We start from the raw sequence: 23,956 nt of genomic DNA, 5'->3' as shown, positions 1-23,956 counted from the left end.
CAGAGGGTGCTCCCCGGGCCACCAGGAAGCAGAGGGTACTCTGCAGGCCACCAGGAAGCAGAGGGTGCTCCCCGGGCCACCAGGAAGCAGAGGGTGCTCTGCAGGCCACCAGGAAGCAGAAGGTGCTCCCCGGGCCACCAGGAAGCAGAGGGTGCTCCCCAGACCACGAATTGCGGACTGTGACCCGCCTGAGCGTGGGCTGGGCTGAGGTCCCAGGGCTGGTTGTGCAGGAGCCCCCGTGCTCCCCGATAGTCCCAGCTGCTTGGAGTGCATACAGCCACCTCCATTGTGTCCTTTCACACTCAGCTCAGGGCGTATCCCTGCTGGATGCCGTCCTGAGCACGTGGCATGGTGCACTTGACGAGGTGACGTAGTTCCGTGGTGGGGCTTGGTTTTTTATTAAAACTTTTTTATGGTATAGTGTAACGTATATACAGAGTGAAGAAATAAAAAAGCAATAGTTTTCAAAGCACTCTTCAACACGTAGTTACAGGACAGATCCCAGAGTTTGTCATGGGCTACCATACGATCCTCTCAGATTTTTCCTTCTAGCTGCTCCAGAATATAGGAGACTAGAGGGCTTAAATGCTTTTTTATCATCACAATCGATTTTTTTTCCTTCTCCTTTTTTTGTGAACAATAACATATAAACAAAAAGCTATAAATTTCCAAGCACAGCACCACAATTAGTTGTATAACGTATTTCAGAGTTTGACATGGGTTACAATTTCACAATTTTAGGTTTTTACTTCTAGCTGCACTTAAATACTGGAGACTAAAAGAGATATCAATTTAATGATTCAGCATTCATATTCATTTGCTCAGTCCTATCTTCTTTGTATAATTCCAGCATCAACTTTGATCTTTCCATACCTCTCTTTAGGGTTGTTTGGGCTATGGCAATTCCAAATTTTTTATATTGGAAGAGTCTGTCACTAATATGGGATAGGGAGATGGAACTATCTGATGTTCTGGAGAGGCTGGGCTAGGTTTCAGGACTTATCTGGACCAGGGACCCATCTGGAGGTTGTAGGTTTCTGGAAAGTTACTCTAGTGCCTGGAACCCTTGTGGAATCTTATATATTGCCCTAGGTGTTCTTTAGGATTGGCTGGAATGGTCCTGGTTGGGGGCTGGCAGGTTATGATAGGTAGCAAGGTCTACCTGAAGCTTGTGTAAGAGCAACCTCCAGAGTAGCCTCTTGAATCTATTTGATCTCTCTCTGCCACTGATGCTTTATTAATTACACTTCTTTTCCCCCATTTGGTCAGGATGGAATTGTTGATCCCATGGTGCCAGGGAGATTTTCACCCCATGTCCCACGTAGGGGGAGGGCAATGATTTCATTTGCAGAGTTGGGCTTAGAGAGAATGAGGCCACATCTGAGCAACAACAGAGGTCCTCCAGAAGTAACTCTTAGGCATGCCTATAGGTACCCTCAGCTTCTACGCTACCTACATAAGCTTCACAAGAGTAAGCCTCATGATCGAGGGCTTGGCCTATTGATTTGGGTGCCCCTAAAGTTTGACACAGTGTCAGGGGATTCCCTGATGGTAAGGTTTAATAGCTCCATATTCCTTCTCCCCTCCCTCAGGGGACTTTGCCAATACTTTTTGATTATCTGCTTAATATACTCTAAGATGTTTCCAGGCATTACAATGATCTATACAGGATTAAAGGACCTCTTTCTTTTTCTGTGCTCCCTGTGTTTCAGTTGTTCAAATGAGCTATACAGATAGGTTGAATTAGATTATGCACTACAGAAAATTTCAGTTCCAGATCAAACAAAATTTTCTTCCACTGGTTTCAAAGAATATGCGTGGTTCTAAAATATAGACACTGTCTTCCTTACCCCTATGTTCTGAATTACTTTAACCCCAACCTGTTCAGCTTTGTTCCTATCTCTAAATATCAAGCTATATATATAAAACAGCCTCTCAGAATCCAGAACAGCAATCACCACACCAAACTCGATTTGTCTGCCCTGGGGCTGGCTTTGCTCCACCCAGCTGAGTGTCAGTCTCCTTGTTTATAAAAAGGCTTTAGCATTAGCCCTTCCTCCAAGCGTGGATGACACAAGCCAGCCCCTGGTACACAGCAGATGCCCAGGAGATGAGGGTACCTGATGGGCCCCGGGGAAAAGGTTTCCAGGTGTGTGCAGGCATGCAGGTGTGTGCAGGCGTGCAGGTGTGTGGGTGTGTGGACGTGCAGGTATGTGCAGGCGTGCAGGTGTGTGGACGTGCAGGTATGTGCAGGCGTGCGTGTGTGCAGGCGTGCAGGTGTGTGGGTATGCTGGTGTGTGGACGTGCAGGTGTGTGCAGGTGTGCAGGTGTGTGGGTGTACAGATGTGTGGGTGTGCAGGTGTGTGGACATGCAGGTGTGTGCAGGTGTGTGGGTGTGCAGGTGTGTGGACGTGCAGGTGTGTGCAGGTGTGTGGGTGTGCAGGTGTGTGGACATGCAGGTGTGTGCAGGTGTGCAGGTGTGTGGACGTGCAGGTGTGTGGGTGTGCAGGTGTGTGGACGTGCAGGTGTGTAGGTGTGCAGGTGTGTGGATGTGCAGGTGTGTGCAGGTGTGCAGGTGTGTGGGTGCATCACGACCAGGCAAGCCATGCAAGGCCCGGGCCTCGCTCCCCGAGGCCAGATGAAGGATGACCCCCTCCCAGGCCACCGCGGCCCTCGTGCCCTCTGCTCTCCATGAAGACCGAGCAGAGCTGGGTGCCCTGAGGGGCTTCTGTGTGGATTGCCCACTCAGCGTGGAGGGGGGCAACTGGGGTCCTGGGCCATGAGCACCCCCATGCCTAATAGGCCTGTGGTTGAGGCCCCTGCCACCTGCCCCACACCTACCCCATCCCCCTAGCCTCACCCACCCCACCCATTCACTCCTACCCTTGTTTTTTTGTAGCTTATCTTCCAAACAGACAACTTTCTTAAGCATCTTGAGCTTCCCCAAGGTAAGAGCCACCTCATTTTTAATTTTATTTATTTATTTATTTTTAAATACAAAAAAAAAAACACCAAATAAATGCAAGCATTCCTATTTTGATCATTCCATTCTACATATATAATCAGTAATTCACAATATCATCACAGTTGCATGTTCATCCTCATGATCATTTCTTGGAACATTTGCGTCACTTCAGAAAAAGAAATAAAAAGACAATAGAAAAATAAAACGAAAACAGAAAAAAAATTCATACATACCATACCCTTTACCCCTCTTTTGCATTGATCACTAGCATCTCCAACTAAATTTATTTTAACATTTGTTCCCCCTATTATTTTTTTATTTTTTATTTTTATTAATTAAAAAAATTAACAAGCAAAACATTAAGATATCATTCATTCTACATATACAGTCAGTAATTCTTAATATCATCACATAGTTGCATATTCATCATTTCTTAGAACATTTGCATCGATTTAGAAAAAGAAATAAAAAGACAGCAGAAAAAGAAATAAAACAATAATAGAGAAAAAAAGATTGTACATACCATACCCCTTACCCCGCGCTTTCATTTACCACTAGCATTTCAAACTAAATGTATTTTAACATTTGTTCCCCCCTATTATTTATTTTTATTCCATATGTTCTACTCATCTGCTGACAAGGTACATAAAAGGAGCATCAGACACAAGGTTTTCACAATCACACAGTCACATTGTGAAAGCTATATCATTATCCAATCATCTTCAAGAAATATGGCTACTGGAACACAACTCTACATTTTCAGGCAGTTCCCTCCAGCCTCTCCATTACGTCTTAACTAACAAGGTGATATCTACTTAATGCGTAAGAATAACCTCCAGGATAACCTCTCAACTCTGTTTGGAATCTCTCAGTCATTGACACTTTGTCTCATTTCACTCTTCCCTCTTTTGGTCGAGATGGTTTTCTCAATCCCTTGATGCTGAGTCTCAGCTCATTCCAGGATTTCTGTCCCATGTTGCCAGGAAGGTCCACACTCCAGGGAGTCATGCCCCACGTAGACAGGGGGAGGGTGGCGAGTTTGCTTGTTGGTTGGCTGGAGAGAGAGGCCACAACTGAGCAACAAGAGAGGTTCTCTTGGGGGTGACTCTTAGGCCTTATTTTAAGTAGGCATGACCCATTCTTTGTGGGGTTAAGGTTCATATGAACAACCCCCAAGATTGGGGGCTCAGCCTACTGCTTTGGTTGTCCGCACTGCTTGTGAGAATATCAGGAATTCAACTTGGGGAAGTTGAATTTTCCTCCTTTCTCACCATTCCCCGAAGGGGACTTTGCAATACTTTTTTTTTTTAATTAAAGAAAAAAAAGAAATTAACACAAGATTTAGAAATCATTCCATTCTACATATGCAATCAGTAATTCTTAACATCATCACATAGATGCAGGATCATCATTTCTTAGTACATTTGCATCGATTTAGGAAAAGAACTAGCAAAACAACAGAAAAAGATATAGAATGTTAATATAGAGAAAAAAATAAAAATAATAATAATAGTAAAAAAAGGAAAAAGAAAAAAGACACAAACAAACAAACAAACAGACAAACAACAAAAAAACCTATACCTCAGATGCAGCTTCATTCAGTGTTTTAACATGATTACTTTACAATTAGATATTATTGTGCTGTCCATTTTTGAGTTTTTGTATCTAGTCCTGTTGCACAGTCTGTATCCCTTCAGCTCCAATTACCCATTATCTTACCCTGTTTCTAACTCCTGCTGGTCTCTGTTACCAATGACATATTCCAAGTTTATTCTCGAATGTTGGTTCACATCAGTGGGACCATACAGTATTTGTCCTTTAGTTTTTGGCTAGACTCACTCAGCATAATATTCTCTAGGTCCATCCATGTTATTACATGCTTCATAAGTTTATTCTGTCTTAAAGCTGCATAATATTCCATCGTATGTATATACCACAGTTTGTTTAGCCACTCGTCTGTTGATGGACATTTTGGCTGGTCCCATCTCTTTGCAATTGTAAATAATGCTGCTATAAACATTGGTGTGCAAATGTCTGTTTGTGTCTTTGCCCTTAAGTCCTTTGAGTAGAAACCTAGCAATGGTATTGCTGGGTCGTATGGCAATTCTATATTCAGCTTTTTGAGGAACCACCAAACTGCCTTCCACAGTGGTTGCACCATTTGACATTCCCACCAACAGTGGATAAGTGTGCCTCTTTCACCGCATCCTCTCCAGCACTTGTCATTTTCTGTTTTGTTGATAATGGCCATTCTGGTGGGTGTGAGATGATATCTCATTGTGGTTTTGATTTGCATTTCTCTAATGGCCAGGGACATCGAGCATCTCTTCATGTGCCTTTTGGCCATTTGTATTTCCTCTTCTGAGAGGTGTCTGTTCAAGTCTTTTTCCCATTTTGTAATTGGGTTGGCTGTCTTTTTGTTGTTGAGTTGGACAATCTCTTTATAAATTCTGGATACTAGACCTTTATCTGATATGTCGTTTCCAAATATTGTCTCCCATTGTGTAGGCTGTCTTTCTACTTTCTTGATGAAGTTCTTTGATGCACAAAAGTGTTTAATTTTGAGGAGCTCCCATTTATTTCTTTCTTTCTTCAGTGCTCTTGCTTTAGGTTTAAGGTCCATAAAACCGCCTCCAATTGTAAGTTTCATAAGATATCTCCATACATTTTCCTCTAACTGTTTTATGGTCTTAGACCTAATGTTTAGATCTTTGATCCATTTTGAGTTAACTTTTGTATAGGGTGTGAGATACGGGTCTTCTTTCATTCTTTTGCATATGGATATCCAGTTCTCTAGGCACCATTTATTGAAGAGACTGTTCTGTCCCAGGTGAGTTGGCTTGACTGCCTTATCAAAGATCAAATGTCCATAGATGAGAGGGTCTATATCTGAGCACTCTATTCGATTCCATTGGTCAATATATCTATCTTTATGCCAATACCATGCTGTTTTGACCACTGTGGCTTCATAATATGCCTTAAAGTCTGGCAGCGTGAGACCTCCAGCTTCATTTTTTTCCCTCAAGATACTTTTAGCAATTCGGGGCACCCTGCCCTTCCAGATAAATTTGCTTATTGGTTTCTCTATTTCTGAAAAATAAGTTGTTGGGATTTTGATTGGTATTGCATTGAATCTGTAGATCAATTTAGGTAGGATTGACATCTTAACTATATTTAGTCTTCCAATTCATGAACACGGTATGCCCTTCCATCTATTTAGGTCTTCTGTGATTTCTTTTAACAGTTTTTTGTAGTTTTCTTTGTATAGGTTTTTTTGTCTCTTTAGTTAAATTTATTCCTAGGTATTTTATTCTTTTAGTTGCAATTGTAAATGGGATTCGTTTCTTGATTTCCCCCTCAGCTTGTTCATTACTAGTGTATAGAAATGCTACAGATTTTTGAATGTTGATCTTGTAACCTGCTACTTTGCTGTACTCATTAATTAGCTCTAGTAGTTTTGTTGTGGATTTTTCCGGATTTTCGATGTATCGTATCATATCGTCTGCAAACAGTGATAATTTTACTTCTTCCTTTCCAATTTTGATGCCTTGTATTTCTTTTTCTTGTCTAATTGCTCTGGCTAGAACCTCCAACACGATGTTGAATAATAGTGGTGATAATGGACATCCTTGTCTTGTTCCTGATCTTAGGGGGAAAGTTTTCAATTTTTCCCCATTGAGGATGATATTAGCTGTGGGTTTTTCATATATTCCCTCTATCATTTTAAGGAAGTTCCCTTGTATTCCTATCTTTTGAAGTGTTTTCAGCAGGAAAGGATGTTGAATCTTGTCAAATACCTTCTCTGCATCAATTGAGATGATCATGTGATTTTTCTGCTTTGATTTGTTGATATGGTGTATTACATTAATTGATTTTCTTATGTTGAACCATCCTTGCATACCTGGGATGAATCCTACTTGGTCATGATGTATAATTCTTTTAATGTGTTGTTGGATTCGATTTGCTAGAATTTAGTTGAGGATTTTTGCATCTATATTCATTAGAGAGATTGGTCTGTAGTTTTCTTTTTTTGTAATATCTTTGCCTGGTTTTGGTATGAGGGTGATGTTGGCTTCATAGAATGAATTAGGTAGCTTTCCCTCCACTTCGATTTTTTTGAAGAGTTTGAGGAGAGTTGGTACTAATTCTTTCTGGAATGTTTGATAGAATTCACATGTGAAGCCGTCTGGTCCTGGACTTTTCTTTTTGGGAAGCTTTTGAATGACTGATTCCATTTCTTTACTTGTGATTGGTTTGTTGAGGTCATCTATTTCTTCTTGAGTCAAAGTTGGTTGTTCATGTCTTTCCAGAAACCCGTCCATTTCATCTAAACTGTTGTATTTATTAGCGTAAAGTTGTTCATAGTATCCTGTTATTACCTCCTTTATTTCTGTGAGGTCAGTGGTTATGTCTCCTCTTCCATTTCTGATCTTATTTATTTGCATCCTCTCTCTTCTTCTTTTTGTCAATCTTGCTAAGGGCCCATCAATCTTATTGATTTTCTCATAGAACCAACTTCTGGTCTTATTGATTTTCTCTATTGTTTTCATGTTTTCAATTTCATTTATTTCTGCTCTAATCTTTGTTATTTCTTTCCTTTTGCTTGCTTTGGGATTAGTTTGCTGTTCTTTCTCCAGTTCTTCCAAGTGGACAGTTAATTCCTGCATTTTTGCCTTTTCTTCTTTTCTGATATAGGCATTTAGGGCAATAAATTTCTCTCTTAGCACTGCCTTTGCTGCGTCCCATAGGTTTTGATATGTTGTGTTTTCGTTTTCATTCGCCTCGAGGTATTTACTAATTTCTCTTGCAATTTCTTCTTTGACCCACTCGTTGTTTAAGAGTGTGTTGTTGAGCCTCCATGTATTTGTGAATTTTCTGGCACTCCACCTATGATTGAGTTCCAACTTCATTCCTTTATGATCCGAGAAAGTGTTGTGTATGATTTCAATCTTTTTAAATTTGTTAAGACTTGCTTTGTGATCCAGCATGTGGTCTGTCTTTGAGAATGATCCATGAGCACTTGAGAAAAATGTGTATCCTGCTGTTGTGGGATGTAATGTCCTATAAATGTCTGTTAAGTCTAGCTCATTTATAGTAATATTCAGATTCTCTATTTCTTTATTGATCCTCTGTCTAGATGTTCTGTCCATTGATGAGAGTGGTGAATTGAAGTCTCCAACTATTATGGTATATGTGTCTATTTCCCTTTTCAGTGTTTGCAGTGTATTCCTCACGTATTTTGGAGCATTCTGGTTCGGTGCACAAATATTTATGATTGTTATGTCTTCTTGTTTAATTGTTCCTTTTATTAGTAGATAGTGTCCTTCTTTGTCTCTTTTAACTGTTTTACATTTGAAGTCTAATTTGTTGGATATTAGTATAGCTACTCCTGCTCTTTTCTGGTTGTTATTTGCATGAAATATCTTTTCCCAACCTTTCACTTTCAACCTATGTTTATCTTTGGGTCTAAGATGTGTTTCCTGTAGACAGCATATAGAAGGATCCTGTTTTTTAATCCATTCTGCCAGTCTATGTCTTTTGATTGGGGAATTCAGTCCATTAACATTTAGCGTTATTACTGTTTGGATAATATTTTCCTCTACCATTTTGCCTTTTGTGTTATATATATCATATCTGATTTTTCTTCTTTCTACACTCTTCTCCATACCTCTCTCTTCTGTCTTTTCGTATCTGACTCTAGCGCTCCCTTTAGTATTTCTTGCAGAGCTGGTCTCTTGGTCACAAATTCTCTCAGTGACTTTTTGTCTATAAATGTTTTAATTTCTCCCTCATTTTTGAAGGACAATTTTGCTGGATATAGAATTCTTGGTTGGCAGTTTTTCTCTTTTAGTAATTTAAATATATCATCCCACTGTCTTCTAGCTTCCATGGTTTCTGCTGAGAAATCTACACATAGTCTTATTGGGTTTCCCTTGTATGTGATGGATTGTTTTTCTCTTGCTGCTTTCATGATCCTCTCTTTCTCTTTGACCTCTGACATTCTAACTAGTAAGTGTCTTGGAGAACGCCTATTTGGGTCTATTCTCTTTGGGGTGCGCTGCACCTCTTGGATCTGTAATTTTAGGTCTTTCATAAGAGTTGGGAAATTTTCAGTGATAATTTCTTCCATTAGTTTTTCTCCTCCTTTTCCCTTCTCTTCTCCTTCTGGGACACCCACAACACGTATATTTGTGCGCTTCATATTGTCCTTCAGTTCCCTGATCCCCTGTTCAAATTTTTCCATTCTTTTCCCTATAGTTTCTGTTTCTTTTTGGAATTCAGATGTTCCATCCTCCAATTCACTAATTCTAGCTTCTGTCTCATTAAATCTAACATTGTAGGTATCCATTGTTTTTTCCATCTTTTCTACTTTGTCCTTCACTCCCATAAGTTCTGTGATTTGTTTTTTCAGTTTTTCTATTTCTTCTTTTTGTTCAGCCCATGTCTTCTTCATGTCCTCCCTCAATGTATCAATTTGGTTTTTGAAGAGGTTTTCCATTTCTGTTTGTATATTCAGCATTAGTTGTCTCAGCTCCTGTATCTCATTTGAACTATTGGTTTGTTCCTTTGACTGGGCCATATCTTCAATTTTCTGAGCATGATCCGTTATCTTCTGCTGATGTCTGGGCATTTAATCAGATATCCCTGGGTGTGAGACCCAGCAGGTTGAAAGATTTTTCTGTGAAATCTCTGGGCTCTGTTTTTCTTATCCTGCCCAGTAGGTGGCGCTCATGGCGCTCATCTGTCTGCGGGTCCCACCAGTAAAAGATGCTGTGGCTCCTTTAACTTTGGAAAACTCTCGCTGTAGGGGGGGGTCGCCAGCCGAAGCGGCTTGCAGGGGTGCCAATCCAAATCTCCCAGCCGGCCCAGGCATCCGCGCGCGGGGAGGGTTGCCGGCCTCCGCGGCTTGGGGGAGCGCCTGTCCGAATTTCCCAGCCGGCCCGGGGCGCCAAGCGTGGCGGGGGGGCGCCAGCCACCGCGGCTTGGGGGAGTGCCTATCCACCGTTCCCAGCCGGACCGGGAAGCCACGTGTTTGGAAGGGAACCTGGTCGCCATTCTCCGCGGCTTGGGGATTTCCGATCCAATTCTCTCAGTTGGTCCGGGGGGCCGTGCGTGGGGGGGGGGCGCCAGCCGCCGCGGCTTGAGAGGACCGCCTGTCCAATTCTCACAGCCGGCCTGGGAAGGAGGGAGGGAGGGACTCCGGCCGCCTGCCGCCCCGGCCCAGGGAAGCACGTGCCCCTCGGCGATCTCACCGGAGCGGGTTTTCCCAGCCAGCCAGCCACTCCAAAATGGGGTACGCTGTCCTCTTGCTCTCTGTCGTGGCTCCAGGAGCTGCCCTGTATCGCCTCTACCTCCCTAGTAGCTGTTCTGGAGGAGGAACTAAGACCCGCACGTCTTACTAAGCCGCCATCTTCTCCGGAAGTCCTGCAATACTTTTTTATTCACTGTTCAAATCACTCTGGGATTTATCGGGGCATCACTCTGGACAAACTAACAAAATCTCATGCCCTACTCAAGGTTTCATGTACTTATGGTGTTCAATTAAGCTATCTACATAAGTTATATTAGGAAATGCACTAGTCAAAATAAAAATTTAGTACCAAATAAATATTTTTTGCTTTAGTCTCACATGTAAGTTAAAATTTTAAAATATTAATTACTGTTTTCAACACCTGCAGTAATGACATTCCTTTGTTCTTCCTCATGCAAAAACATTTTTAAAATTTGTACATTTAGTCATTATCATGATACATTCTAGGCATTCCTTGATTATACCATCTCAGTCTTTATTGTCTTTCTTTCTGATTTCATTTGTGCCCCCAGCCCTCCTCCCTCTATCATTCTGACAGTCAGCTTCATTCAGTGTTTTAACATAATTGTCTTACAGTTAGGTAGTATTGTGCTGTCCATTCTGAGTTTTTACATTCAGTCCTGTTGCACAATCTGTATCCCTTCAGCTCCAGTTACCCAGTATCTTACCCTATATCTATCTCCTTATGATCTCTGTTACCAATGAAATTCTCCCAGTTTATTCATTAATGTCAGTTCACATCAGTGGGACCATACAGTGTTTGTCCTTTTGTTTCTGGCTAATCTCATTCAGCATAATGTTCTCTAGGTCCATCCATGTTATTACATGCTTCATAACTTTATTCTGTCTTAAAGCTGCATAATATTCCACCGTATGTATATACCACAGCTTGTTTAGCCACTCGTCTGTTGATGGACATTTTGGCTGTTTCCTTTCTTTGCAATTGTAAATAATGCTGCTATAAACATTGGTATGTAATGTCTGTCTGTGTCCTTGCCCTCATGTCCTCTGAGTAGATACCTAGCAATGGTATTGCCAGGTCATATGGCAATTCTATACTTAGCTTCCTGAGGAACAGCCAAACTGCCTTCCACAGTGGTTGTACCATTTGACATTCCCACCAACATGGGATAAGTGTGCCTCTTTCACTACATCCTCTCCAGCACTTGTTGTTTTCTGTTTTATTGTTAATGGCCATTCTGGTGGGTATGAGATGGTATCTCATTGTGGTTTTGATTTGCATTTCCTTAATAGCCAGGGAAGTTGAGCAGCTTTTAAGTGCAAATAGGCTTTATTTTTAAGGGCAGTTTTAGGTTTACAGAAAATCTGAGCCGACAGCGGAGAGCCCCTCTACTCGCCTCCACCACAGGCACCCTGGCTGGCACCAGCGGTTACAGCTGCCCATGTGGACACGTTGTTATCTGAGTCCCAGCATCACAGGGTGCTCTGGGGGGACAGTCCTGTGGGTTCTGACAACTGCATGAGCTGCGGCCACCAGCACCACCCCAACCAGAGCACTCAGCTCCCCAAACCCCCGTGCCCACCTGCCCACCCAGCGCCTGGCCCAGCCGTCTCTGTTCTTGCCTCTCCCAGCGGGCCCTGGAATGGGGCGTCCCGCTCGCCGCCTCTCTGGCCTGGGCGGCTGCCGGACCCTTTCGCACGTCCCCCTCCTGCTGGAAACCCCACACCAGGCACAGAGGGGCCCTCGCCGGACAGCAGCTGTGACCCAGGCCCAGGCTTCCCTCACGGTCTGCTGGCGCGTGTGGGGTGTCCCCAAATCCCGCCCGACGCTGCAAGCCCCAGGTCTCCAGGATGCAAGCCCAGGTGAGGCCAGTTATGGAACGTTCCCTGAGCTGCGCACCTGTGGCTGTGAGGTCTCTGTATGCATAGGAAACCAAAACTTTAGAAAGTGCCGTACCCGCTCCCTCCTTCTGAGGTTAGAGCTGAAGGGCGAGTTGGGAGGGGTGTCTCCCCAGGCTGGGGGAGGGACGTGCCCCCCAGCCCTGGGCACTCAGCACGCATGGAGGCCTCTAGCCATGTTTCTCTCGTGGGGGTGGGGCGGGGACCTATGGGTGGGGGGTCAGGGCCATAGGTGGGAGGAGGGGTGGGGGACCTACAGGTGGGAGGAGCGGGGCTGCAGGTGGCGGCTGTTGGGCGGGCACAGGTGGGGCTGCCGAGCTGCTCTTTAAGGGCCTGGCACTGCATGAGCCCGTCTGTCCTGCCAGCGGGTTGGTTCCTTGCTGTTGGGGAGCCGGGCCGCTGTGGGAAGCATGGGGGGCGTTTGGCCTTGGGTGCTGGCTCTGCTCTTCCTGCCAGGTAAGCTGCCGCTTTCCCCTCCCTGCCTTGGCCACAACCTCCAGAGCACCCTGGGGAGGCCGAGAGAGGCAGCTGGAGCTACTGGGGTGCTAGTTGACCTCAGAGACTCAGACGGTGAAGGTCAGCTCCCGGGGGCTGGGGAGAGGGGGCTCCCAAAGCCCGAGTAGCGGGCTCTCCAGACGCCCTCGCTCTGTGTGTGGGAACCACAGGTCCTGGCCCCAGCCCAGGGCCAGGGCTTGACCAGGCCAAGCCCATTCCCCAGAGGCGGGGGCTGCGCAGGGTCTGAGGCCAGTCCTGCCCCCTGCCCTGGGTGCTGGAGCCCGTCCCCTGAGCCCTCCTTCCTGTCCCCACGGTGCTGCGGGCCCTTCCGAGCCAGGTGCCGGTCCTGCCTGGGAGCACCTTCTTTGCGGTCGGTCTCCAGGCCGGGTGTTGGCTCTGAGAGGTGCGGCCTGTAGCCCTGAGGACTGCTTGCTGGTGGCTTGCCCGCGGTGCCCCCTGCCCCCGCACCTCACGTCCCATTACCCTGACTTGTGTGTGGGCCTCGCAAGCACGCACCTGGCGTCTGGGCCAGGCTCACTCCTAGGAGCACCTGCAGCCTCCAGCTGCCCCGGACGTGACAGCAACTTCCCGGAAGAGCTCAGCGCCAAGGGCACCCAGCGGGCCTGGGACGTGGACATCCCTGCGATCAACCGAGGTGAGGGCCCTGCGCCTTCTCTGGTGGGAGAGGCACAGGCAGCGACACACACGTGCAGAGAGGTGGGGGCCGGGACGCGCGTCCTCGGAGGGCTCATCGGGGTGGCCTCTGGTGTCCAGTACCTTCTCTGTTGTGTTTCCTACTTTATAAAATGGGGGAACTGGAGGTTGTAAAATGGCCTGCTGGAAGCACGGGTCTGACGTCTGACGACATGTCAGCCCTCCACGCAGGGTGGTCTGTGGGTGTGAGTGTGTGTGCACACACGTGTGTGCAGGGGGGCGTGCCTCCCAGGTGGTCTTGGCTGAGGAGTGAGCGTGTGTGAGCGTCCTGGGGCCGAGCAGGGACGATGGAGCTGGGGCCGCCCGGGCTGAGCGTCTGGGGACCAGGGCGTGGACCTGCCCCTGGGGCGGGTGGGGGGGCCGCCGCGCCATCTGCCCACGGATCTTTCTCGGCCCCTTCTTCTCGGGACCCCCCTTCTTTCCGAGCCCTGGCACCCGGCCAGGCATTGCCACTCGGCCAGGTTGTACCACCCTCCGGCTGCTGCAAAGTGTCTGGAGGTCGGTGGCCCAGCCTGGGTTTTGCAGGGACGCTGTGGAGAAAGCTCTGCCTGGACTGCAGGTGGCCCCACAGCTGTCCCGCTAGCGGGCCGCTGCCCTTCCCCCTCCCCGGCCACTTTGTGTCGGCCACTCAGTCTCGCCGTTGTGCCGGTCCCCAGAGAACTGCTGGTGACCAGCAGGAGCTGGGCCCCCTCCACAGCACAGCCTCAAGGTGGGGCAGTGGCGTCTCCCTGGCCTGCCCCTCCTGGGGCTTCTCAATCACCTACTTGGGGGTCCCTGCCTGGAGCTCCCTGGAACCCAGCCTAAGGCACCTCTTCTGCACGGGCCACTGTTCCATGCCCTGCCGCTGTGGAGTGGAGACCCTGCACAGAGGCTGCGGGAACGCGTGACAGGACCGCTGGCCTCGGGGGGTGGGGTGGGGCAGTGGGGGTCCCCTGGAGGGCTGAGCCCTTCGCAATGAGGGCACCTCAGGGTGCTGGGAACCCCCAGGGAGAGGAAACGGAGGGAGAGCGAGGCCTCCCCTCTAAGGTGATGTGAGCTGGGACCTGAGCCACTCACCTGTCACTTGCCCTCACGGGGTCCTGAATAAAGCCCAGCCAGGCAGGGGTTGGGGGGACACGAGGAGGGACAGGAGAGCCCAGGAGAGGGGCTGGGCCTGGTGGGTTGGGGCCTGCGGGTGGGGTAGGGTGGGTGCCAGGACAGGAAGGGGTGAATCCACGAGGCCCAGAGGGGCTGTGCCACCTGCCTGAGGCCACACAGCCGGGAGGCTCTAGCTCCAGTGTTGGAGGAGGGGCAGGCGCTTTGGGTCGTGGGACAGTGGCTGAGGCCCCCTGGGCCTGTCCCCTCTCCAGGGCTCATCCCAGAGGAGACCCCAGAAGGCAGCTTCCTCCTGGAAGGAGACATCATCCGGCCGGTGAGCGTGCCTGGTGGGGGTAGCCTCCTGGGCCTTGTGGGGCCCCGGCACCCAGGAACCCATCTGTGGTGCTCATAGCTGGATGGACACCTCTGGTTTTAAAAAGTCTGGAGATACTGGGAGGTATAGCTGAAGCGGTCAGTCTGGGAGGGCTTCCTCAAGGAGGGGGTTTGAGCCCTGGAGACCCACATGGTACTCTGCCCGGGGCGTGGTCCTCAGAACATACAGGGATGAAGAGGCGCTGCGCCCAGCTTGGCACAGTGGCTTTGGGGCTGTAGGGTGGGGGCGGGTGTCCCCGGGGCTGTGATGGCCCAGGGAGGGCACACAGGGAGGCCTGCAGGGACCCCACCTCGGCTGAGGGGCTCCGTCACCAGGGGAAGAGGCCGGATGGGAGCTGGGGTGGTGTGCCAGCAGAGGGGGAATGGATGGCAGAGGGTTCCGAGAGGCCCAGGGGGAGGGAGGGTGGCTGGGCTGGACCCCGGCGGAACAGGCAGGGGGCAGACAGAGCAGGGGGAGCCCCGGTTCCCCGTTATCCAGTGAGCACCTGCACCGACCACGGGACAAACCACAGTCCTGGTGGCCATAGGGGGTCGTGGGGGGCGTGTAGGTGGGGGTCCTGGGGCTTTGCTTGGTGGGAGGAGAGAGGGAGGAGCTGCTAGGTCCAGGGGTGCCCATGCCCCCAGGTGGGACCCTGTTGCCCTCAGGAGCTGCTGGAGTTTGGGGCGGGGGTCTGCCAGCTAGAGCGCCCAAACAAGGTGCTCCGTGGGCAGGAGCTGCCTCGCCCACCCCCTCAGGGACGGGTGGTTCTTAGACTTCTGCGTGGGGGAATAAATTGTGAGTCCTGTGCTATCCCAGGCCAAAGGATTGTTTTGGGCCTCGGAGTTAGCATGGCCGGCCCCAGCCGTGCCCCGCGCCTTGTCAAGTGTCCCCCCCAATCCGCTTCCCACCCCCTCGGGCTCCCACGGCCTGAGGTGCGGGGCCGGTCCGGGCTCCCCTCTCTCCCCAGAGTCCCTTCCGGCTGTTGTCAGCTGCCAGCAGCAGGTGGCCCAAGAGTGGGGGCCTTGTGGAGGTTCCCTTCCTGCTCTCCAGCAAGTACGGTGAGTGGGCAGGGGCTGCTCAGCCCGCCTCCTGGGACCCCCACGGCCTCAGCCGGCCACGGCCCCTCGTCCTGACGCAGCCCCTCGTCCTGACGCAGCCCCTCGTCCTGACGCAGCCCCTCGTCCTGACGCAGCCCTGGCTTCTGCCTGGGCTCCGCTTTTCCCACTTCCTCTGCCGTCAGCACCCCACACGCACACCGCACCCCCCACCACACACAGCACCGCCACACAGCACCCTTCACCCCAGCACCCCCACCAGCACCCCCCACCACACACAGCACCGCCACACAGCACCCCCCACTACACACAGCACCGCCACCCAGCACCCCCACCCTCAGTGAGTCCCCCTTCAGCACCCCCTAACCAGCCCCGTGGCCCTCTCAGCTCCTCTACCTCAGCCCCTTTGTCCCCAACCTGAAGGGAGAAGTCCTGGAAGGGCTGAGGGGAGGGCACCTGTAGGGGCTCGCCAGGCCCCATCAGTGTCCCTGCTGCTACGACAGGGGCCACCCAGCAGTGCCCTGGGCAGCAGGTCTTGTTGCCTGGTGGTCCTGGGGCTGGAAAGCCGCTTCCCCGGGTTGGAAGCCCCCACCGGGTTGTGGGGCTCTGTGGGGTGCCCCCTCCTTTCCCCCGGGGCTCTCCACTTCGGCCGTTCCCTGGGCCGTGTGAGCTGACCTTTCCTGGGCTCACTCCCCAGGGTGGGAGAGGACGAGGGCGCATCAACCGGGGGCAGGATTCAGGCCCCCCGGGCCCAGCCGGGGTGACTGTGCACCCAGCCTTGTCCCCCAGCATTCTTCGCTCCCTGCTTTGGGGGTTATGAGTTTGAAGCCCTGCTCAGCAGGGGGCTCTCTTCCCCAGATGAGCTCAGCCGCAGGGTCATCCTGGCGGCGTTTGCCGAGTTCGAGCACTCCACATGCGTCAGGTTCGTCCCCTACGAGGGCCAGAGGGACTTCATTTCCATCGTCCCCATGTCTGGGTGAGTGCTCTGCGCAGCCAGCCTGGCGCCACGGGCATCTAGGAGGCTGGGAGCCTATTTCTGAGTCCACAGTGTCCCTGTCCACCCTGGGGGGGCCTGGGCCTGCCAGCGCTGGGGCAGAGGCAGGGGGCCCTGGGCGCTGGGTGCTCTTTCACAGTCCCTATCTCCGGGGGGCTTCCTGACCCCAAAGCTTGATCCCAGGGTGCCCAAGCCACATCTCTCTGGGCAAGTCCCCTGCCTTCAGGGCCTCTTCCCCGTCGCCCTCAGACGGGCGGGGCGCGCTCCTCCCTGCAGCCCAGGCTGGGAACGGCCCACGCAGCCCGTTTCAGGAAGGCCAGGGGGTAGCAGAGCTGCATCCTGCCAGCCGGGCCTCTGGTTGGGGTCCCCGCCTGCTGGTCACCCATCCCGAGACCTGGGGTTCCGGGCAGGGCCCAGCACCCACCCAGGCTCTCTCAAACCCGCAGGTGCTTCTCCGGTGTGGGGCGCAGCGGAGGGCTGCAGGTGGTGTCCCTGGCGCCCGCGTGTCTCCGGACGGGCCCGGGCATCGCGCTGCACGAGCTCATGCACGTGCTGGGCTTCTGGCACGAGCACGCGCGCGCCGACCGCGACCGCTACATCCGCGTGGACTGGAGAGAGATTCTCCCAGGTCAGCCTGCAGGGGCCAAGGCTGGGGGGGCCGCGTGGAGCCCCCCGGAAGAGGCTGGGCTTCCTCCCTGCTCTTGCCCGCTCTCTGCCCCCCCAACCCACACCTGCCCGGCGCCACGGGGGGGTGGCGTGGGGGCTGCGCCTCAGCCGGGGGTTCCGAGGCCAGCAGGGCGCTGGACCCACCACACTCCTGTGCTAGTGCCAGACAGAGGGGCCGCGGTCCCTGCTGTAGGGCTCGGGGTGTCGGCCGCGGGCAGAGGGAGCCCCAGGGGACCCAGGTGGCCGCCGTGGGAATTGGGGGCAACCGGGGGTGTGGCCCGCCGTAGGGTGAGGGGCCGCAGCTGAGAGCTGTGGTGGAAGCCCACCCTCCTGGGCCCCTCAGCCTGATGAGAAGAGGAGGGACAGTGCCTCCTCGGGAGGGGACAGAGGAGGTGGGGGGCGCGGAGTTTGGTCTGGGGGTACAGGTGGGGGCCACTTCCAAGGGGAGTCCAGCTGGGGGAGGGACGGGTGGCTCGTGTACCCTGCAAATCGAGAAGGCGAGCCTCTCAAGGGCTCGGGAGACACCTGTGAAAACTTGCCATATCACAGCCAGGGAAAAACTCACATTTGAAAAAGGCAAGTTCATTGCAAGCATTCTGATCACAATGCAATGAAAGTAGAAACTAATAAACCAAAGCCCAAAACTTCTTCTACGTGCAAGTTTAAAAATAAAAACAACCCAAATCACAGAAACTTTCTTTTAGCTCTCAGGTCAGAGAAGAAATACAAATTGAAATTGCAGGAATTCTAAAAAAAGAAAACGGCCATGGAGCCATTCTATCCGGTTCACAGCTAAAGCAGTCCTGAGGGAAAACATGCAGATTTAAATACTTCTATTAGTACAAAGAAAGAACAAATAACTTGGATTTAAATGCTTAGTTTAGGAAAAAATAAAACAAAGCAGAAGGAAGGAATTAAGGTACACCCAGAAATAAATGAGTTAGAAAACAAGCCGTACTAATAAACTTAAAAGCTGTGTTTCTAAAAAAATATTTTCTTAACTGAACATGGCTAAAATACTGGTTATGCTACTGGAAAAGAAGTCCTTTTGCTTAAGGGTGGAGGGAAACTGGAGTATGTTTGTGTTTTAATGTGTGGAGGACAGATGCTGCTGTGTCCGCGCACTGATCACAGTCATGAAGGGGTAGGGGGGGCCCCGGGGGGAGAATGGGCGGGAAACTTGCACCTTCTATCCTTTAATATTTTATTTTGATTTTTGAACCAACTGAACAGGTTGCCTATTCAGAATTTTCTCTAATGATTTAAGGGTTTTAAAGGGAAGAAATAAGGACTGTAGGAGCAGATGATTTCAGGCAAATGAGAGGATGTAAAGGGGGTGTGGGGCGGTGGCTGGGCCTTGGGGGGTGGGGGGGCTACGGGTGCGGCACGGAGTGCTGGGGGGAGGCAGGGCTGCTGTGGAAGGGCCCAGAGGAGTGCTCGGGCACCTGGCCCTCAGCGTGGGTGGCACTCCTGGGGTCTTGGGGTGCCCCGCCCCCACCTCCGAGCTATTCTTCCCCAGGTTTCGAGATCAACTTCATCAAATCTCGCAGCAGCAACATGCTGGCGCCCTATGACTACGCCTCGGTGCTGCACTACGGGAGGTGAGCCGGCCCCCTGCTCGGTGCCGCACCCCTGCCCCTGCCCACGCCCCCCTGCTCGGCGCCGTGCCCTGCCCTCCGGCCCTGCCTCTGCCCCTCCCGCCCCTGCCCACGCCCCCCTGCTCGGCGCCGCGCCCCTGCCCCTGCCCACGCCCCCCTGCTCAGCGCCGCGCCCCGCCCTCCGGCCCTGCCTCTGCCTCTGCCCCAACCCCGCCCCTGCCCACGCCCCCCTGCTCGGCGCCGCGCCCCGCCCCGCCCTCCGGCCCTGCCTCTGCCCTCCGGCCCTGCCTCTGCCCCCCCCCGGCCCTGCCCACGCCCCCCTGCTCGGCGCCGCGCCCCGCACCCCCACCCCTGCCCACACCCCCCTGCTCGGCGCTGTGCCCCGCCCTCCGGCCCTGCCTCTGCCCCCCAGCCCCTGCCTCTGCCCTCCGCCCCCCGCCCCTGCCCACGCCCCCCTGCTCGGCGCCGCGCCCCGCCCACCGGCCCTGCCTCTGCCCTCCGGCCCTGCCTCTGCCCCCCATCCCCTGCCTCTGCCCCTCCCGCCCCTGCCCACGCCCCCCTGCTCGGCGCCCCGCCCCCCGCCCCTCGCCCCTGCGCCCGCCCTCCGAACCCTCCTTGCCCGGAACCCCCAGCTCCTGCCGACCCCCCTCTCTTCTGTCCCAGGCTCGCCTTCAGCCGGCGCGGGGCCCCCACCATCGTGCCACTGCGGGACCCCCGCGCCCACCTCGGGCAGCGGCGGAACCTGAGCGCCTCGGACGTCACCCGCGTACTCCGGCTCTACGCCTGCGGCTCCCCGCCGGGAGGTGAGTGGGTGGGCGCCGGGCAGGGGTCCACGCTGGGCGGGGGGTGGTGGAGAGGTGCGGGGTGGGACCCGGGAGGGCAGCCCCGAGCTGGGAGAAGGCCGCCACGCGCCCCCACGCGCCCCCACGCGCCCGCCCTTTAAAAAGGCCTGTCCAGGTCCCTTTCCGAGCACAGCTTAATGGTGTTTCACACGATCAGCTGTGCAAACACCAGTTTTAGAATAAGGTCATCACTCCCCAAAGAAACCCCTCCCCCCACTAGCAGTTACCGCCCCCCCTTTCCCCCCACACCCACCCACCCCTTTCTGTCCCTACACATTTCCCTGTTGTGGACAGGCTTCACGGGACCAGAAAAATGCAGCATGTGGCCTTCTGTGGCTCCTTTCACTCAGCCTCCCGTTTCAAGATTCATGGTGTTGTCACCTGGGTCAGGCTTTCACTCCGCTTTATGGCCAAATTACCCACTTTGTGGATATACCACCTTTTATTTATCTAGTCATCAGTTGAGGGAAATCTGGGTTGTTTCCATTTTTGAATTATTATGAATAATGTCGCTGTGAACATGTGTGTACAAGTCTTTGTGTGAACATATGTTTTTGGTTCTCTTGAGTATATACTTAGGAGTGGGATTGCTGGATCATATGGAAACTCTATATTTAACTTTTCGCCTTAGTGGGGGAGGAGAGGTGTTGGGTTGTGGTTTGGACCCTCTGTTTCCCTCATGGCTAATCCTTTCACGTGCTTTTAGCTGGTTCTATCTCTTCTCTGAGCAACATCTGTTCAAATACTTTGTCCATTTTTCAAGTGGGTTGTTTTTTAATTGTTGAGTTGTAAGAGTTCTTTATATATTCTGGTTAGAAGTCCCTTGTCAGCTACAGTCAACTCTTGTCCTTCCAGGTAGCAAATTCTGTAGAGTTGTTGCAAACACTGAACTAGAGAACAGGAACGGTGGCTCCTGGGGAGACGCAGGGTGAGGTTTTGTGAGCCTCTGTCACCATGTTTTCACCAACCGATCAATCCATAACCTTGTTTTAGGTAGTTTCTGTTTTAAAGACACCTTACCTTATTGAACAAATAGCATGGGTTCATTCATACTGACCTCATTCCTGAACAAAGCTTCTCCAACACATGTCTTCTCTGCAAGGCACATCACAGCCTTCGCCCACTTAGGAACACTGGACATTTCAGCTCTCCACTTGGGCCATTTTAAACAGCAAAATCAACAACAAAAGGCATAAAAGTAGAGAAAACATGGCATTAAATACCCCACAGAAAGGATGCTTGTTTACACCCTGAGACTGACGCGAGAGACTGAGCGGAAGGTTGCTCCACCTCAGCGCACATGCGCGTGTTGGCTGACTCACACTTCTCACCGCTCAGGGCATATCCATGAGGGTCTGCGAACACGCCACGAGTGTTGGCTTCGGGCCTCTAAATACGTCTTAGCGAGTTGGCAGATTCACAAATACAGAACCTGTGAATAACTGTCAACTGGACGTGATCTGCTGATATGTCCTCTCATCTTGTCGTTGTCTCTTCACTTGATTGATTCATTTTCTTTTCATTCTTGGTGTCCTTTCGACAGAAGCTTTTGATTTCAATGAACTCTAACTTGTCTATTTTTGCTTTGGTTGCTTGTGCAGCTGGGTGCCAGATCTAAGCAGGCTTTGCCTGGAAGATGTGTCCCGCGTCTTTTAAGGTGTTGTAGGTCTAGATTACATCAGGTCTGTGACGCGGTCTGAGTTCCTTGCTGCAGGTGGTGCAGGGAGGGCCTCGCCGCCTTCTTTTGCACGTGACAGCCATTTGTTCCAGCACCGTTTGTTGGAGAACCTGTCCTGTCCTCTGCACATATGCATATTTTAACTGTATCAAACATTACATGCCTTTTTTTTTTAACAAGAAGTCGGGGGGGGGGGGGGGCTGTGGCAGCACTGTGGGTGTCCTTGGCCTGAGCTCTGTCCTGAGGAGGAGGCAGCGACTGTATCAAAGGAAATTTGTATCAAGATGGCAGAGGCAGACTGTGGGGGGAGACCCCCCAGAGCGCTAGGGGAGCAGCTGCCATGGTGGGATCTGGGTTCCCTCCCGTGGGGAGCAGACCTGTGGGTGTGGCAGATTGGGATGCCCAGGGGCTAGGGGAGGACGGTCCCGGAAGCCCCGAGGAGCCTGGGGCCTGGCACAGGGGTTACCCTTTCCTGCAGGCTGCACCCCAGATCCCGGGAGTATGGCGCATCCCCTTCTCCTCTGGGATTCTGGGCCATGGCTGCATCTCCTTCCTGCTCCAGGGCCCCCGAGCCATGCCCCTGCCTCTGGGCTGCACCTGCAGAGACTGCTGAAGGCGTTGGCGGAACCCAGGGCACCCCACCCCGGCGGCTCCTGGCCTGGAGGCCAGCGTGTCGCGGCAGCCGCAGGAGAGAGCCCAGCTGGGCGGGGGCCTGCAGTGCTGAAGTCCGGGAGAGAGGCTCCTGCACGGCTGCCCCAGGCCCCAAGTTCAAGGCTGAAGGCACGTGTTCCTGGAACTACTCTGGTGCAGTCCTGGCCGGCTCGAGCCCCCACTGTGCCCCAGACCCCCACTGTGCCCCAAGCCCTGGAAGCAGGGGGCCAGCTAGCACCTGTCTAGGCTGCTTTGGGAGACCCTGTGGCTTCTGTTCTCAGGAGCCACCAGGTGCCCCCCTGGCCCCACAGGGTGCCCCGTCTTCCAGGTCCAGTCTGGCCTCTCTCTTGGAGGCACATTTTAGACCTCAGGGGGGCATCCCCAGGGGCTTGAGCCAGTAGCCCCGCTCCCCCTCCCCCCAGCACCTGGTCTCCCCCCACCCCAGGATGCTCCAGGGCCAGTCTCCAGGGGGCGCCCGTGAGCAGGCCTGAGCCAGACGTCCCTGTCCTCGGGCCTGCTGGGGTGGGAGGGTGCGGGGCCTCAGTGTTTGGGAAAAGAGAAATAAAAGGTGCTCCATACACCGAGCATTTATTAGTGCTGGGCTGACCCCATCGCACTCATAACCTTTGACCCTCACGACGGCCCTGGGAGTAGGCAGCCAGGGGGGCCGACCCATTTCCCAGAGGGGGAAACCAAGTTAGGGGCTTGCCACAGCTGCGTGGTGGGGGGCAGTGCTGGGGAGGTGTTGGGGCCATGTGGCTCTCTGCCCTCGGTCTTTGGGTTCAGGCTTGAGTTCTGAGCCTGAACAGGGTCCCCTCTGGGAAGGGGTCTGTGGGAAACGATGTCCCTCTTACCCTGAGATGAGGAGTCTGAGTGGGTCTGGGTTGAGGAGGGGCCATGGCTGTGCTCCTAGCAGGTGAGCGCCCCAGCGGGGTCTTTGCAGGTCGGGGAGCACGTGTGGTACCTCATTCACCCGAGCCTGGCACCCAGCCACCCTGGGCAGGGAAGAACGTGCCTTAGAAACAGCCGTAGGATTTGCCTTTTGTCTTGGAATCTGGGTTCTCCAGAGGATGTGGGGGGAATGGCAGGTGGCTCAAGGGGGGCTGCCCTAGTCATGGGGAGCCCCTGGCCTCCCCCAGGAAGCCACTGCAAAGGGACCCCCACGCACACAGGCCAGGCTGGGTCATGGGCTTGGGAATATCCATGTTGACAAAGCAGGGTCTCTGCTTCCAGGGGTGGGGAGGGGGACAGACCTTCAAAGGGCAAGTAAGCCATCCAGGATGGACAAGTGGCAGGGAAGGGGGGGTGTCACAGATTGCCAGGCGGGAAGGGGCCCTGGGAGGGGCTTCAGCTGGGGCCAGGGAGGTGGGCGTGGCAGGCCCGGGGTGGGGGTGGGGGTGCCTTGAAGGTGACAGGGAGCAGAGGCGTGAGACAGGCTCCAAGTTGTTTTAAGTCACATGGGGTTCCCTGCGGGAAGGGAAGGAGCTGCAGTCACCTGGCAAGAAGGCTGGGGGAGGGGGAGGGGCCGCGGGACCGTGTCCTGCAGGAGAGGCCGCCCGCACTGGGTGGGATAGAGGAGGTGCCGGCAGGAGTCCCTGGGACGTGGGCGCAGCAGCCCATCCGCCACGCCAGGGGAACCAAGGTGCCCACTGTCTAGGGGACGCCATGTGGGGGGT

The 23,956-nt window shown here is 52.6% G+C and overlaps 1 protein-coding gene across 1 annotated transcript; it reads left to right on the top strand.

Moving 5' to 3' along the window:
• Positions 1–2,068: 2,068 nt before the first annotated feature.
• ASTL (astacin like metalloendopeptidase) lies at positions 2,069–22,772 on the top strand. The gene is made up of 11 exons (XM_077134718.1): positions 2,069–2,243; positions 11,871–12,157; positions 12,503–12,593; positions 13,165–13,287; positions 14,696–14,757; positions 15,764–15,854; positions 16,710–16,827; positions 17,292–17,473; positions 19,031–19,112; positions 19,773–19,912; positions 22,108–22,772. The coding sequence occupies exons 1-11, from the start codon at positions 2,069–2,071 to the stop codon at positions 22,524–22,526; spliced, it is 1,770 nt and encodes a 589-aa protein (XP_076990833.1). The 3' UTR covers positions 22,527–22,772.
• The last annotated feature ends 1,184 nt before the right edge of the window (positions 22,773–23,956 follow it).

The sequence above is a fragment of the Tamandua tetradactyla genome, chromosome 17 (assembly GCF_023851605.1).
Source record: "Tamandua tetradactyla isolate mTamTet1 chromosome 17, mTamTet1.pri, whole genome shotgun sequence".
NCBI classification, from domain to species: domain Eukaryota; kingdom Metazoa; phylum Chordata; class Mammalia; order Pilosa; family Myrmecophagidae; genus Tamandua; species Tamandua tetradactyla.
The sequence above is the reverse complement of the archived record's forward strand: the minus strand, read 5'-3'. Positions and strand labels throughout refer to the sequence as shown.